Here is a 12,355-nt window from a genome sequence, read left to right as displayed (position 1 = left end):
CCATTTTTATATCAGTCTAATCTACCCAATCAAGAACCAGACAGGCAAGAGAAAATATCCCTTGTTCTCTATTTGTTCACTGTGCCTCCGACAGAATTAACTGGATATGTTGTAGTGTAGTTTCTGAGCCAAGGGTTAGAGTCAGACGATTTGGGTGCCCCGTAGGGTTTCCAAGGCTATAAATCTTTACAGAAACAGACCGCGACACATCTTTCTCTCACAAACTAGTTGATGGTTTCAAACTGTCAACCTTTCAGTTAGCAACGAAGCCCTGCAGTAGCAATTAATGGTCAAAGAGGGGAACTGACCAAGAGAATGGTGATTCCAATTCCTAAATTATCAATATTTGAATGGGCCCTAAGCAGTTCTGGTGAGGCTGTTGGGTAAATGTTCGACTCTTATCTGAAAGGTTGGGGATTCAAACCCACCAGCTGCTCCCTGAGAGAAGGACGAAGCTATCTGTTCCCATTAAAATCTAAAGTCTCAGAAACCCAGCATAGGCCTGCTGTGAGTTGAAATGGACTGGGTGGCGGTGCGGTTATTGCTGCTGCCTGAAGGAGCCCTGGGGGTGGAGTGGATAGAAGTTGGGTTACGAGCTACATGGTAGGCAGTTCAAAAACACCAGCAGCTGCGAGGGAGAAACACTGGCCACTCCACTCCCCGAAACAGTTACTGTCTCAGAAACCCACCCACAGGGGGTCGATCTAAGTCAGCATTGACTCGATGGCAGCGAAAGTGGCATAATGTGCTGAGCTGTTCCCCAAAAGATGAGCTGCTCTGTGGGATGAAGAGGAGGCTGCATGGCCCTGTAAAGATTTAAAGTCTCAGAAAGCCACAGGAGTAGGTCTGTTCTGGCCTGTAGGGTCACTGTGAGTTAGAATCAATTTGATGGAAGTGAGTTTTAAGTGTTCTTTTTAATCCTTTCCAAGCCTTAATCCTGCTTTCCGATGCTTCTTGTTTTCTTGAACCTAGGTCCCCACTCTGATGATGGACACCCAATTCTCAGAGTTCACCCCGGATATTACTCCTATAATGCTGGCTGCCCACACCAACAACTATGAAATCATCAAATTGCTTGTCCAAAAACGAGTCACTATCCCACGGCCACACCAGATTCGCTGCAACTGTGTGGAGTGCGTGTCCAGTTCTGAGGTGGACAGCCTGCGCCACTCCCGCTCCCGGCTCAACATCTATAAGGCTCTGGCAAGTCCTTCGCTCATTGCCTTGTCGAGCGAGGATCCCATTCTAACTGCCTTCCGTCTGGGCTGGGAACTCAAGGAGCTGAGCAAGGTGGAGAATGAGTTCAAAGCTGAATATGAAGAGCTGTCCCAGCAATGCAAGCTCTTTGCCAAAGACCTGCTGGACCAAGCTCGGAGCTCCCGGGAACTGGAAATCATCCTCAACCATCGAGATGACCACAGTGAGGAGCTTGACCCTCAGAAGTACCATGACCTGGCCAAACTGAAGGTAGCAATCAAATACCACCAGAAAGAGGTACGTGGAGCATTTTGCTTTGGGTGAAGTTTCCTTCAGCTGTCCAGCGCACAGAACAGAAGAGCCAGAGTCAGGGTATTTCTATCACTTAGCAAACAGAGGGTTAGACAGGTTTCAAAAGCAACTTGGCCCGTTCCTCCAAGGCACCTACATCCTCTGCATTTTTCGTCATGGCCAGGTAAGTGGGGGGAAATACTGGTCATCTGGTTCCTTGATAGGAAAGTGTTCATTCAGCAAATGCCTATGCAGTTCTATTCTAGATGTTTGGATACAGTAAACTGCCTTTTGGAACTTACAAGCTAGTCGTTAGACATGAAGTAAATGATCAAAATTCATCCTACCTTAAATACTGGGGCCCTATGTAGTTGCGATCTGAGAAGTTTCACTGTTTGAATACTTGGTAAATCTTCACACAACTGAAGTCCCTAAGCAAGAAGGCAAGAATATGCATTTGAAAGGTGGAATCATACTCAGGGCATTGTACTCCTGTTTAAGGTTAGAGCTGCATCTTCTATGAAGGCTGCTTCTTTGTCTGAGATGGCACGATTTGATTTCGAAACTAAAACGGTCTCCCTTCTTGAGGCCGGGGTGGGTGGGGGAAGAACAGTTCATGCAACTCACTGAAAAAGAGGCTTTGCTTCCATATTTACAATCTATGCTGTTTTATCAAAAATTTTTGGGAAACCTTCATCTTAATTTGGTTCTTTAAGGGGGAAGCATGGAACAATAGAAAGAGCAGAAATTATGAATCCCGAGTGACTAAGGACATAATTCCAACTCACTAATTCACTCATATTTTCAGAGCATCATTCTTCTTCGTTGTTATAAGATGGGAATGATAGCAGCTCCTCGACAGCACAGGCTGTCGGGGCACAATGAGAAAGCTAGTGTACAGCAAATACATGGCACCTGTGGTAGGCCAGGTTGACTAGAGAAACAAGTCCAGTGGCACTCATATATGTGTGAGAAAGAGCTTTATATCAAGATGCTCTATATATCAGGAAAACAACCCGGCCCAGTCCAACTCAAGTTTGTAAGTCCAATACTAGTCCATAAGTCCCTTTGAAGACAACGCAGTCACATGCAATGATACAGAATGCAAGAGTATCACAGGCCGGGAGTAGGGGAGGGTGAACAGTCATGTGGATCTGTTGTTGGTGGAAGCATTGCAGGACTTGGGCAGCTCTCTGAGTAGCCAGCAAGCAGTAAGATGAAGTAAGATGAAGGCAGAGATGGGGTGGGGAGTTCTCCTGAAAGCTATATGGCTAAACTCCAAGCATATCTTCTTACAGATGCCATGTTGAGCCAAAAAAACCTAATTATCACAGCACCAAAACCAAAACCCACTGCCATTAATGTCAAGTTAATACCAACTCATAACAACCCTATCAGACAAAATAGGACCTAACTCATAGGGTCTCTAAGGTTATAAATCTTTTGAGAAGCAGACTGTCAAATCTTTTTTCCTGCAGACAAGCTAGTGGGTTCAAACTGTAGACCCTTCAGTTAGCAGCCTAGCCTTAAACCACGGTGCCACACAGGCTCCTAGACACAGTGAACTCTATTTGGCTTCACAGGCCGTGGATTACTGTGGCTATCCATAAAATAGAGGCCTTACCATACCATAGAATCCCTTGTGGAGCAAATGGTTAAGGACCCAACTACTGTTGGCCTGCTACATGAAGTACTTTGATGTAAATTTCAATCTCTTTCCCATGCTACCTGGAAGCAAAGCAGAAGAGATTGAGTCCATAGGTGCTTATCATCTCAAGGGCAACTGGCATCGCCATCTCTTCATAGGTCCAGGTTTGGATACAAATCACATTGTGTGCTAACCTGATCCCTTCTCTTACACACACACACACACACACACACACACACACACACACACACACCATGTCTTTGAAATGAGGCAAAACAAGTATTTGTAAGAGATTTTTTTAGGACAAAAGGACTACAAGGAAATTGAAATGATTGTACTATATATGCAGTATGTTGCTTTCTACCATCCGTTTGATTCTGATTCATAGGAAACCTATAGGACAAAGTAGAGCTATTCCATAAGGTGTTCAATGCCATAATCTTTATGGAAGCAGATGGCCACACCTTGGAGTGGCTAGTAAGTAGAATCAAGTCACCAACCTTCCAGTTGGTGGTCAAGTACTTAACCATTGCACCACTAAGGCTCCTGTATTCAATATACTCTATTGTATGTGTATTAGGCCCGGTTGAATAGAGAACCAAATCCAGTGTCACTCATGTCTATGTAAGAAAGAACTTTATATCAAAGAGTAGTTATCTATCAAGATAATAAAGGGGAACCTGTACCTGCAGATGAGTCCCATCTTGAGGAAGAGCCATTACCAGAACTTAGTGATCTTGATTCAATACTTACAAGAGATGATGAAGATTTCACCTTTGATTTAGATCAAATTTTCTTAGACTTAGATGAATTCCATAGTGAAGGACTCACTGGTTTAAATGATAACTTATGAAGTGACTAAGGTACAAGTTGATCCCAGAAGCATACAAGAATAGTTCATTAATGTGTTTCATACATGTTCTTGTTTTGTTCTGTATGTAGAAATGAGAAGTTCTTTTTTGTTCAGGGTTCTGTATGTTTTCATTAACATTACCTTATAGAACAAGTAAGATTTGATTTGCTTCCAGCAGTGACTGTTCTCTTTTCTTTTTTTCTACCCTAGCCCTAACCCTTACACTTAGCCTAACCCTACCACAAACCCTAAGCTCAATCGGTTCTCTTTTCTTGCCCCACCCCCCACCCCCAGCCCTGGACAGTTCTCACTTTTGTAATATGCTTCTTCCTTTACCTGTACTTACTGTCCATGGCAGAAGAAGAGAGTAGTAGCTAAGGGAGTAAACTTTGCACTTAATAATGGGGTTTGGTGCTGATAAAGGAGAACTTTTTAACTTGATCACATGCATTTTGTGATCTAATGTTACTCTCCTACAATGAATGAAACCTAAAACTCTCCAGAATGGCATTACTCTGAATATAAACACTGAAGACGAATGTGTGCATAAGTAAGTGTGGTGAAGAAGGCTGATGGTGCCCAGCTATTGAGAGATGCAGCATCTGGAGTCTTAATACTTCATTTACATAGTCATAGGGAAACCACTAAAGAAAAAACTGACATGATTAAAGCAGTAACATTAAAAGGCCCAGTAACCATGGGTAAATGCTACACAGGGAATAAAAAAGAGCCTAATTCAAGGATATTACCATATCATCATATCCCACTACATTAATATGGGAGTGAAGAAGGTTCTTTTACTATTTCCCCAAACCCTTCCATTAATGCTAAGTTTAACTTAACAGACTATTCGATCACAAAGCATCCATTTTCTTTGAGCCTGCCAGTTTTCAGGCAGCATTTGTACTTTAATTGATAGGAGAGAAATAAATGAAAAAATATTTCACGATTGAAATAGTAAGGAAGAGGTTTGGGAGTGGTTTTAGTAATAGTTAGACACCACCCTGACAAAGGATGCATTGATTGAGGGAACCAGGGCAGCGACCACCGTCAGCTGACTCTGTACTACTCACCTCTTGCCCCAGCAAGTCAGATTTGCTTCTTTCTGCAACACAGATTTAAGTGCTCTTCTCCTGTAAAAGAAACCCTGTACTTCCATTCTTCCAGGGATTTTTTTAATTACCTGAATTCTTGGTTTGTAGTAAGGCTTTCTGAGAATTGATGTTGTCATTACATATTAATTGTGGAAAACAAATCCAACTCACTATCAATTGAGTCAATTCCAAATTGGTGACCCTAATTGGGAAAAGGGCACTGTCAATCATCAGACCACTTTAAAGTCTTGTTTCTATATTAGAATTTTGTGACTCAAGTGTAACCAATATCCAAATGTGTAACTTGAGAAAATATTACTAACAGTACTGTAATACCATCCCTCTTGGGGTTAACAGGTAGGCTACTTCCTCAGTGCCCACAGGCAGAAACAGAAAAGAACAGATAATATCACTTTCCCACTCACTATCTGATGGCATTCCTGCTTATGCCCTGGTCAATTTTCTTTTAAAGTGTGGTTAAAGCTTTACACTGTACAGCTGGAAACTTTCCCAATAGGAGGAGGTATTGTGGGAGAGAAGTCAGCATGATGGCTTCCTGAATGAGGCGAAAGCACCCAACAATAAGCATGTTCATGCCTCTTTAAACTAGATCTAAGAAGCTTTATGCCACCAAAGGGGCATAAGCCCTTTTTTTCGTTATAAAACGAGCTTCAACAAAAGAAGCAGGTGGTTAGGGGGTTACCAATATGAAATTGTATAAGGTAGATGGTTTCAAGAAAGCCTAATGTTTCTCCAAGTTATATAAGACTCATATTATGAGAAATGACCCATATTGCCAGTGTTGGTTGTAATCTAGAAGGATGTGTACTGATGTGCTTTCCACAGATTTCATGAATGATGCCTTTGGTGAAAGGTACCTGCAACACACTAAAGTGGTGTTTCATACTTGTAGCTTCAGAGCCCGATTCATCTGAACTTAGATTAAACTAAAAAAACACCTCGAGATAACTTCATTATTTCCAGGATCTTTAAGCTGAAATTGTACCGAGGGGTAACGAATGCATTTATTTTTCCTTACCTTACTAAACTCTAGCTCCATCTGTCAGAGCGAGAATGGCTGGCCATACCATTCTAGGCGATAACTATCATGGAACCTTCATTACGCTGAAGATCTCTGATGTGCACAGCCAGTGGAGAGTTATATTGGTGCCACAGACAACTCCTAAATAACCTAAGGAACTAGGGGTGATTTCATTTTATTGAGGACTTTCTGTTTGTTGGTTGCTTGCTTGGTGTTTGTGAGCTTGCTGGGTACTATAAAAGAAAATAGTGTTAGATGTGAATTGGAGGCAATGAGTTTCCCAAGAGAAATTAAAACAAGAAATCTCTTCTAGAGGAATCACTAAATACCTTGCGTCTATATCAAGATAATACTATCAATATAAAGGCACTGTAGTTAACTTTGATATAAAAAAATATCTATACAATTCTAGTTGGACCATAGTAGTTTTATACTTACATAATCCTCTCAGAAACAAAACTGTAGCCTTAAATGGAATATAATTTCCCTATATCTGGAAGGGTTTTTAAAACTTGATTTTCCATCTGGCTATTATTCAAGGATTCCTGGTGTATAGTAGGTTACAATTTGGCCTGCTGACAAGGTCAGCAATTGAAGCCCACCAGGCACTCTGTGGGAGAAAGGGGAGGCTTTTTACTCCTGTGAAGACTTAGACTAAGAAACCCACAGGGGCGGTTCTCCTCTGCTCTGTGCTATAGGGCCACCATGAGTTGGAATCGACTCCAGGGCAGTGAGTTTGAGTTGGGGATTTTCATTGTTATTTCTACTGGAACCCTACTAGACTTCCAAAAAAAAAAAAAGACACGGTGAAAAATGAGATTGGGAGAAGCGGGGGTCGGGTAGGGAGCTGATTCTAAATGGTTACTCTAGCATGGAACAAAATCAAGTAATTCTAATTAGAGCAGATATAAAACTATTGGATCATTTGTATGTGCCAAATACATTAAAAGCACTGGTTGCATAGATTTTCTATTCAATTATCAGATAATTCCAAAAGTTTTGAAAGCTGTATTCTTTCATTTTCTCCATATCATTAACAGTAGGCAGGAAACTGTAATAGCTTTCATTTTACATGTGAGGAAGGACTATGCTCATATTTGTTCGGAGTCATCTGAAAAAGCCTGAAAGTAAACTTTAGACTTCTGATCAATTGTCCCAAGGGCACTGCTATCTTCCATTGAGCGTGAGTCTAAGATGCCGATTTGGACCATTGACCAGTGGTGTGAATAGACTTGCCATGAGACAGAGTGCATTGGAAAGTGGATTGTTACAGATATAGTCAGGTTAAAATTTAACCCATTATCTGTTTTCCCTTTTGTGTTAGTCTGGGTACATTAGAGAAACAAATCTAGAGAAATGCATATGTATAAGAGAGTTTTATATAAAGGGCAAGTGCACATTAAGAAAACATCCCAAACTAGTGTTGCCCAAGCTCACAAGTCCAACATTAGCCCATTTTTCCGACACCAATGCACAAAGTCCTTCCTCCATCTCACAAAACACACATAATGATGTCGACTGCAGGAGGAAAGCCGAGTCAGTGAATGTGTAAGCATCTCATCGCTGGCAGGGGTCTCCACAAGGCTGCTCCAGCACCCAGGGCTGCATCGGGGTAGGTCCATGCTGCTGCTCCTCAGGGATGTCTTGCAGGAAGTGAGCCTTGCCAGCTAAAGCAGAGAACTGGCTAAGGCAGCTGCACCCTGGTCCGACCATCAGAAAGCAAGAGACCTGAGAACTAGAAAGGCGAGGCTTACTGAGCCATTTATCTCTCCACCCTTCAATTAACCCCAATGAGTTTATCAGCCAGGTTGGCACAATAAATATTATCTCACCGCTTAACCCATTTTTCACATGTTCTAGTGTCTATTATCTTCTCCTTTCTCTAAGATTGAGGTTTCTGTGTCTGGTTTTGTTGACATTTGGGTTTTGTATGATTTTCTTCATAATGTTCAAGAATGAAAAAAATTATGTGATTATGACTGCACAACTCCTTTTAATATATTCAAACCACTGAATTATATCGCAGGTGTGTTATATGCCAATAAAACAGTTTTAAGTTAAAAAATTAAAAGGAAAATCGATGATTTCTGGTTTAAATTTTTAAGATCTAAATTTGTCTTCTAGATACTGCTTTAGATGACTTTCACAAAGAATTATGCGTTTTCCACTATAACACTGCTTAAAATATTTTGTGATTTTCCTTCTGATTTCTTTAACCTGCACATTAAGTGAAGGTGTTACTTGAAAAGACACTGGATTCATAATTGTTGGATGGAGTTCTCTAAATATCAATTAAGTGAAATACAATAAAATAGTGATTTGGTAATCTTCAAATTCACCAGGTAACTTAAGATGACCACAAGTTCTTTGATTTGTAAAGAAAATAAAGGTTTATTGCATACAACATCTTTAAAAATAATTTTTGGGGAATACAACATCTTAGAACATACAATAGTAAAATGGTATGGACCAATAAAGCTAGTAAGGACTACAATATACAGCATCTAATAACTGACATTAATGATCACAATTAGAATGTAAGTACAGGATGTGAGGGCGATCTGCCTGTGACATCTGTCACCCCATTGATCACCAGGGTTGACTCAGCTGATCTGGCTGACAAGGTGGGTGATCCCTTCCTCCCTCTCCATACCATGTGCATCCAAGCTACGTGCTCAGTTGAAGAGGACGATCTTCCCCATAGGAGGTGGACTGTCCTTCCCTCAAGGGTATACGAGTAGCTGCGCTCCCCTGCTAGAACCTCCAAACAAGTCTCAAGAATGTAAGTACATAGTCACAACTGCCTACACACTTTAGCCATAGCATACAAAGACTTGTACTACCTAATTCACTGCCATCCACCAACCTATCTCCCTTGGTTGTCATACCTTCAAGTTTGTCTCAAAATAATGAGCCTGTCACTCTCTTTACTATTCCATTATATACAGTAGTACGCTTTGGCATCCGTCTCAAGTTTCAGGAAGAGTTTAGTGTGGGTGGAGTATCACTATTTCTCTCCATTTTTCTGTTGGATATATACAGGATTCCAGAGGGGAAACTCCCAAATTAGCTAGTATGTCTTCCTTTACTTTAAGGAAATAAGGTACAGACCAACTAGCTGTTTCTACCAGTGTCAACATTTTAGGATTGGCTCATTTGCATATGACAAAAAAACAGGACTTAATAACTACTAACTCCATACCATAAACTAACTTTCTACAATCATTAACTAGTAATGGTTGACCAGTTATAAATTTTCTTCTCTTGTGAAACACTTATTCCTACTAGCTCTTGCTCCTAAGTATTGTCTTATTTCCTAAACTTATTTATCACTATTTATTCTAAATGTTACATGTAGCACACATCCTTATTATAGAAATCCATTCCTTGCCACAGTCTTAACAATTCTTAAATGTATATATTGCACCAAGGCAAATGCTGTCACGTATTTTATCCAGTCCAAGGTGCCATTTCATCTAGCTAGGTAGTGTGTGTGTGTGTTACTCCTAAGATCCACTACTTTTATGTGACCCTTCTGGCGAAAGGCTAGCCAGCTCCACTTATTATGATGTGCCATCATCTTGCTTTCAAATCTAAGCACTGTGCTGGCCATTAGTTGTTTTGCAGTAGGGTTCAGCTCTTCATCTTGTTGTAAGATCTGGAGTAGTCACACAGGTTTGATTTCTCTTATGTGTGTCTTTGTTTGGCCAAAGTCAGAGAGATCCTAATCTAGTTTCATATGAATGTTTTAGAAGTTCCATATTCTTGTGATTTTCAAGAGTCTTTAGTCATTTATGTATATTTTCTCATACAGTAGTCTTTCCTTAAATTGGTTTGGTTAACGTAGCCTGAAATTCAGTGACCTAACTGAATTAGAGAAATAGTATTTCTTCCACTATTTCTCACCTACATAAGCTTTGTTCATGCAGTCTAAATCCATTCTCATTTATTTTTGACACCACCTAATGTTGACAGAAGTGTTTTTATCTCATTGTCATGTGGTATAATTTGCAAAGGTCATTTAGGGAGCATAGCTGTGATGTATATCATCACACATGCCCTGAAGCATATTGGGACCTTCTGACTTCAAAGGTTTCTCCTTGACTACTGTCATGTGAGACTTCCTGCAGTTTATTTAGTAAATATTGCTTTTCCAGAATTATTTCCCTTAACTTGTTGATACATCCATCCTTCATTTAATGCATTCTCAATTGAAGACACAGCCAGGAGTTACATCTTTTCAAGTAAACATGAATCAATATTGTCTGGTAAATACATACATAGTCACGGTAATGCCATTCGGGAGAGTTTTAGGTTTCATTCATTGTAGGAGAGTAACATTAGATCACAAAATGCATGTGATCAAGTTAAAAAGTTCTCCTTTATCAGCACCAAACCCCATTATTAAGTGCAAAGTTTACTCCCTTAGCTACTACTCTCTTCTTCTGCCATGGACAGTAAGTACAGGTAAAGGAAGAAGCATATTACAAAAGTGAGAACTGTCCAGGGCTGGGGGTGGGGGGTGGGGCAAGAAAAGAGAACCGATTGAGCTTAGGGTTTGTGGTAGGGTTAGGCTAAGTGTAAGGGTTAGGGCTAGGGTAGAAAAAAAGAAAAGAGAACAGTCACTGCTGGAAGCAAATCAAACCCTACTTGTTCTATAAGGTAATGCTAATGAAAACGTACAGAACCTGAACAAAAAAGAACTTCTCATTTCTACATACAGAACAAAACAAGAACATGTATGAAACACATTAATGAACTGTTCTTGTATGCTTCTGGGATCAACTTGTACCTTAGTCACTTTGTAAGTTATCGTTTAAACCATCGAGTCCTTCACTATGGAATTCATCTAAGTCTAAGAAAATCTGATCTAAATCAAAGGTGAAATCTTCATCATCTCTTGTAAGTATTGAATCAAGATCACTAAGTTCTGGTAATGGCTCTTCCTCAAGATGGGACTCATCTGCAGGTACAGGTTCCCCTTTATTATCTTGTTCTACCGAAAGAACTTGCTGTCCGTTAGAAGACATTTGTAAAATCGTCTCAGATAATGTTATTAACTGGGCTAAACAATCAACAATCTCACCAACTAGTATAGGAAGTTGGTTGGACAACATACCGCTATTTTGTTTTCACGAAAAGCTGTAGTAAATAGGCTCTTGGTGACAAGAAGTCCTGTGGGGCTGGCAGTAGTTTTGTGGATGGTTTTGATGAGAAAAGAGATAGTTAATATTATTGTAATGAGAATGAGGCCAGCGGTCCTATCAGTCAGATCACCACAGCCAAGAGAAACCAGCAAAGCAGGTCTAAGAATAGAAAGAAAAACAAACATTAGTATTCTTACATTGTTATCCATCTTATAGGTTCTACGGACAAGATACCCCTTATCGGGAGTTATCCACAAGGTTGAAGGAGTTTCTCTACTTATTGCTTCTCCTTTATTGATAACTTTATGTGACACTATTGTTGATACGCTTTCCTTTGAGCTTCTACTGGTCTTTAGCTCTGGTTAAGGGATTTGAGAGCAAATGAGGATAGCCAGCTTTTTTTTCTCTTTCTTGAACATCTCTATTGAGGAAGGTACATTCAATTGAATTTTTCAATTAACTCTGTTTTTATTAGCATCTTTTCCATTTATTCTTTTGTTGGGTATTTTTGAGAATCCATGAATTAATTCTTCCAATTGCACTTGCAACCTGGGAAGTATATGGCTAGTGAAAGTCCCAAATCTCTATCATTTGACAAAATCTGCAGAATTTAGCTGGAAAAATGCATCCTTGGTCATTTCCTATTATTGTCGGGGTTCCATAATTTTGCAGTTAGTTTCTCTTTGTCTAAAGCCAAATTTGTGTTAAGTTTGCATGTTTGATAAGCTATGTAACTTATCTTGCACGTCTGTAATGATACAAGTGTGTGCATAGACATTTATACATATATGCATACATATATATCTACAATATACTATAGTTATTATATTTATCTGGTCTACCTCCACTCCTGATGCGTTTGTTAAGGAAGCAATAAATTTTAGTGATTTTTTCATTATGTTTTTTTTGTGTGTTTGTTTTATATCAATTTATTGTGGCTCATACAATTCATCACAATACATAGATCAATTGTGTAAAGCACATCTATACATTTTTTGCCCTCATCATTCCCAAAATTCGCTTTCCTCTTGGGTTCCTGGAATCAGCTTATTTTCCTTTTTCCCCCCTCCCCCTCCCTTCCTC

General features: G+C 39.9%; 1 protein-coding gene across 1 annotated transcript in view; it reads left to right on the top strand.

Annotated features, from left to right (window-relative positions):
- TRPC5 (transient receptor potential cation channel subfamily C member 5) overlaps positions 1 to 12,355 on the top strand; it is a 169,328-nt gene that overhangs the window by 36,755 nt on the left and 120,218 nt on the right. The window contains exon 2 of the mRNA XM_004710057.4: positions 973 to 1,494. Within this exon, the coding sequence (XP_004710114.1) occupies positions 973 to 1,494 (522 nt within the window). The remainder of the gene's footprint in view (positions 1 to 972; positions 1,495 to 12,355) is intronic.

This window comes from Echinops telfairi, unplaced genomic scaffold, assembly GCF_000313985.2.
Source record: "Echinops telfairi isolate 266 unplaced genomic scaffold, ASM31398v2 ScPeMD7_7427;HRSCAF=8465, whole genome shotgun sequence".
In the NCBI taxonomy this organism is placed as follows: domain Eukaryota; kingdom Metazoa; phylum Chordata; class Mammalia; order Afrosoricida; family Tenrecidae; genus Echinops; species Echinops telfairi.
Note: the sequence above shows the minus strand (reverse complement) of the source record. Positions and strands in the feature narration are given on the sequence as shown.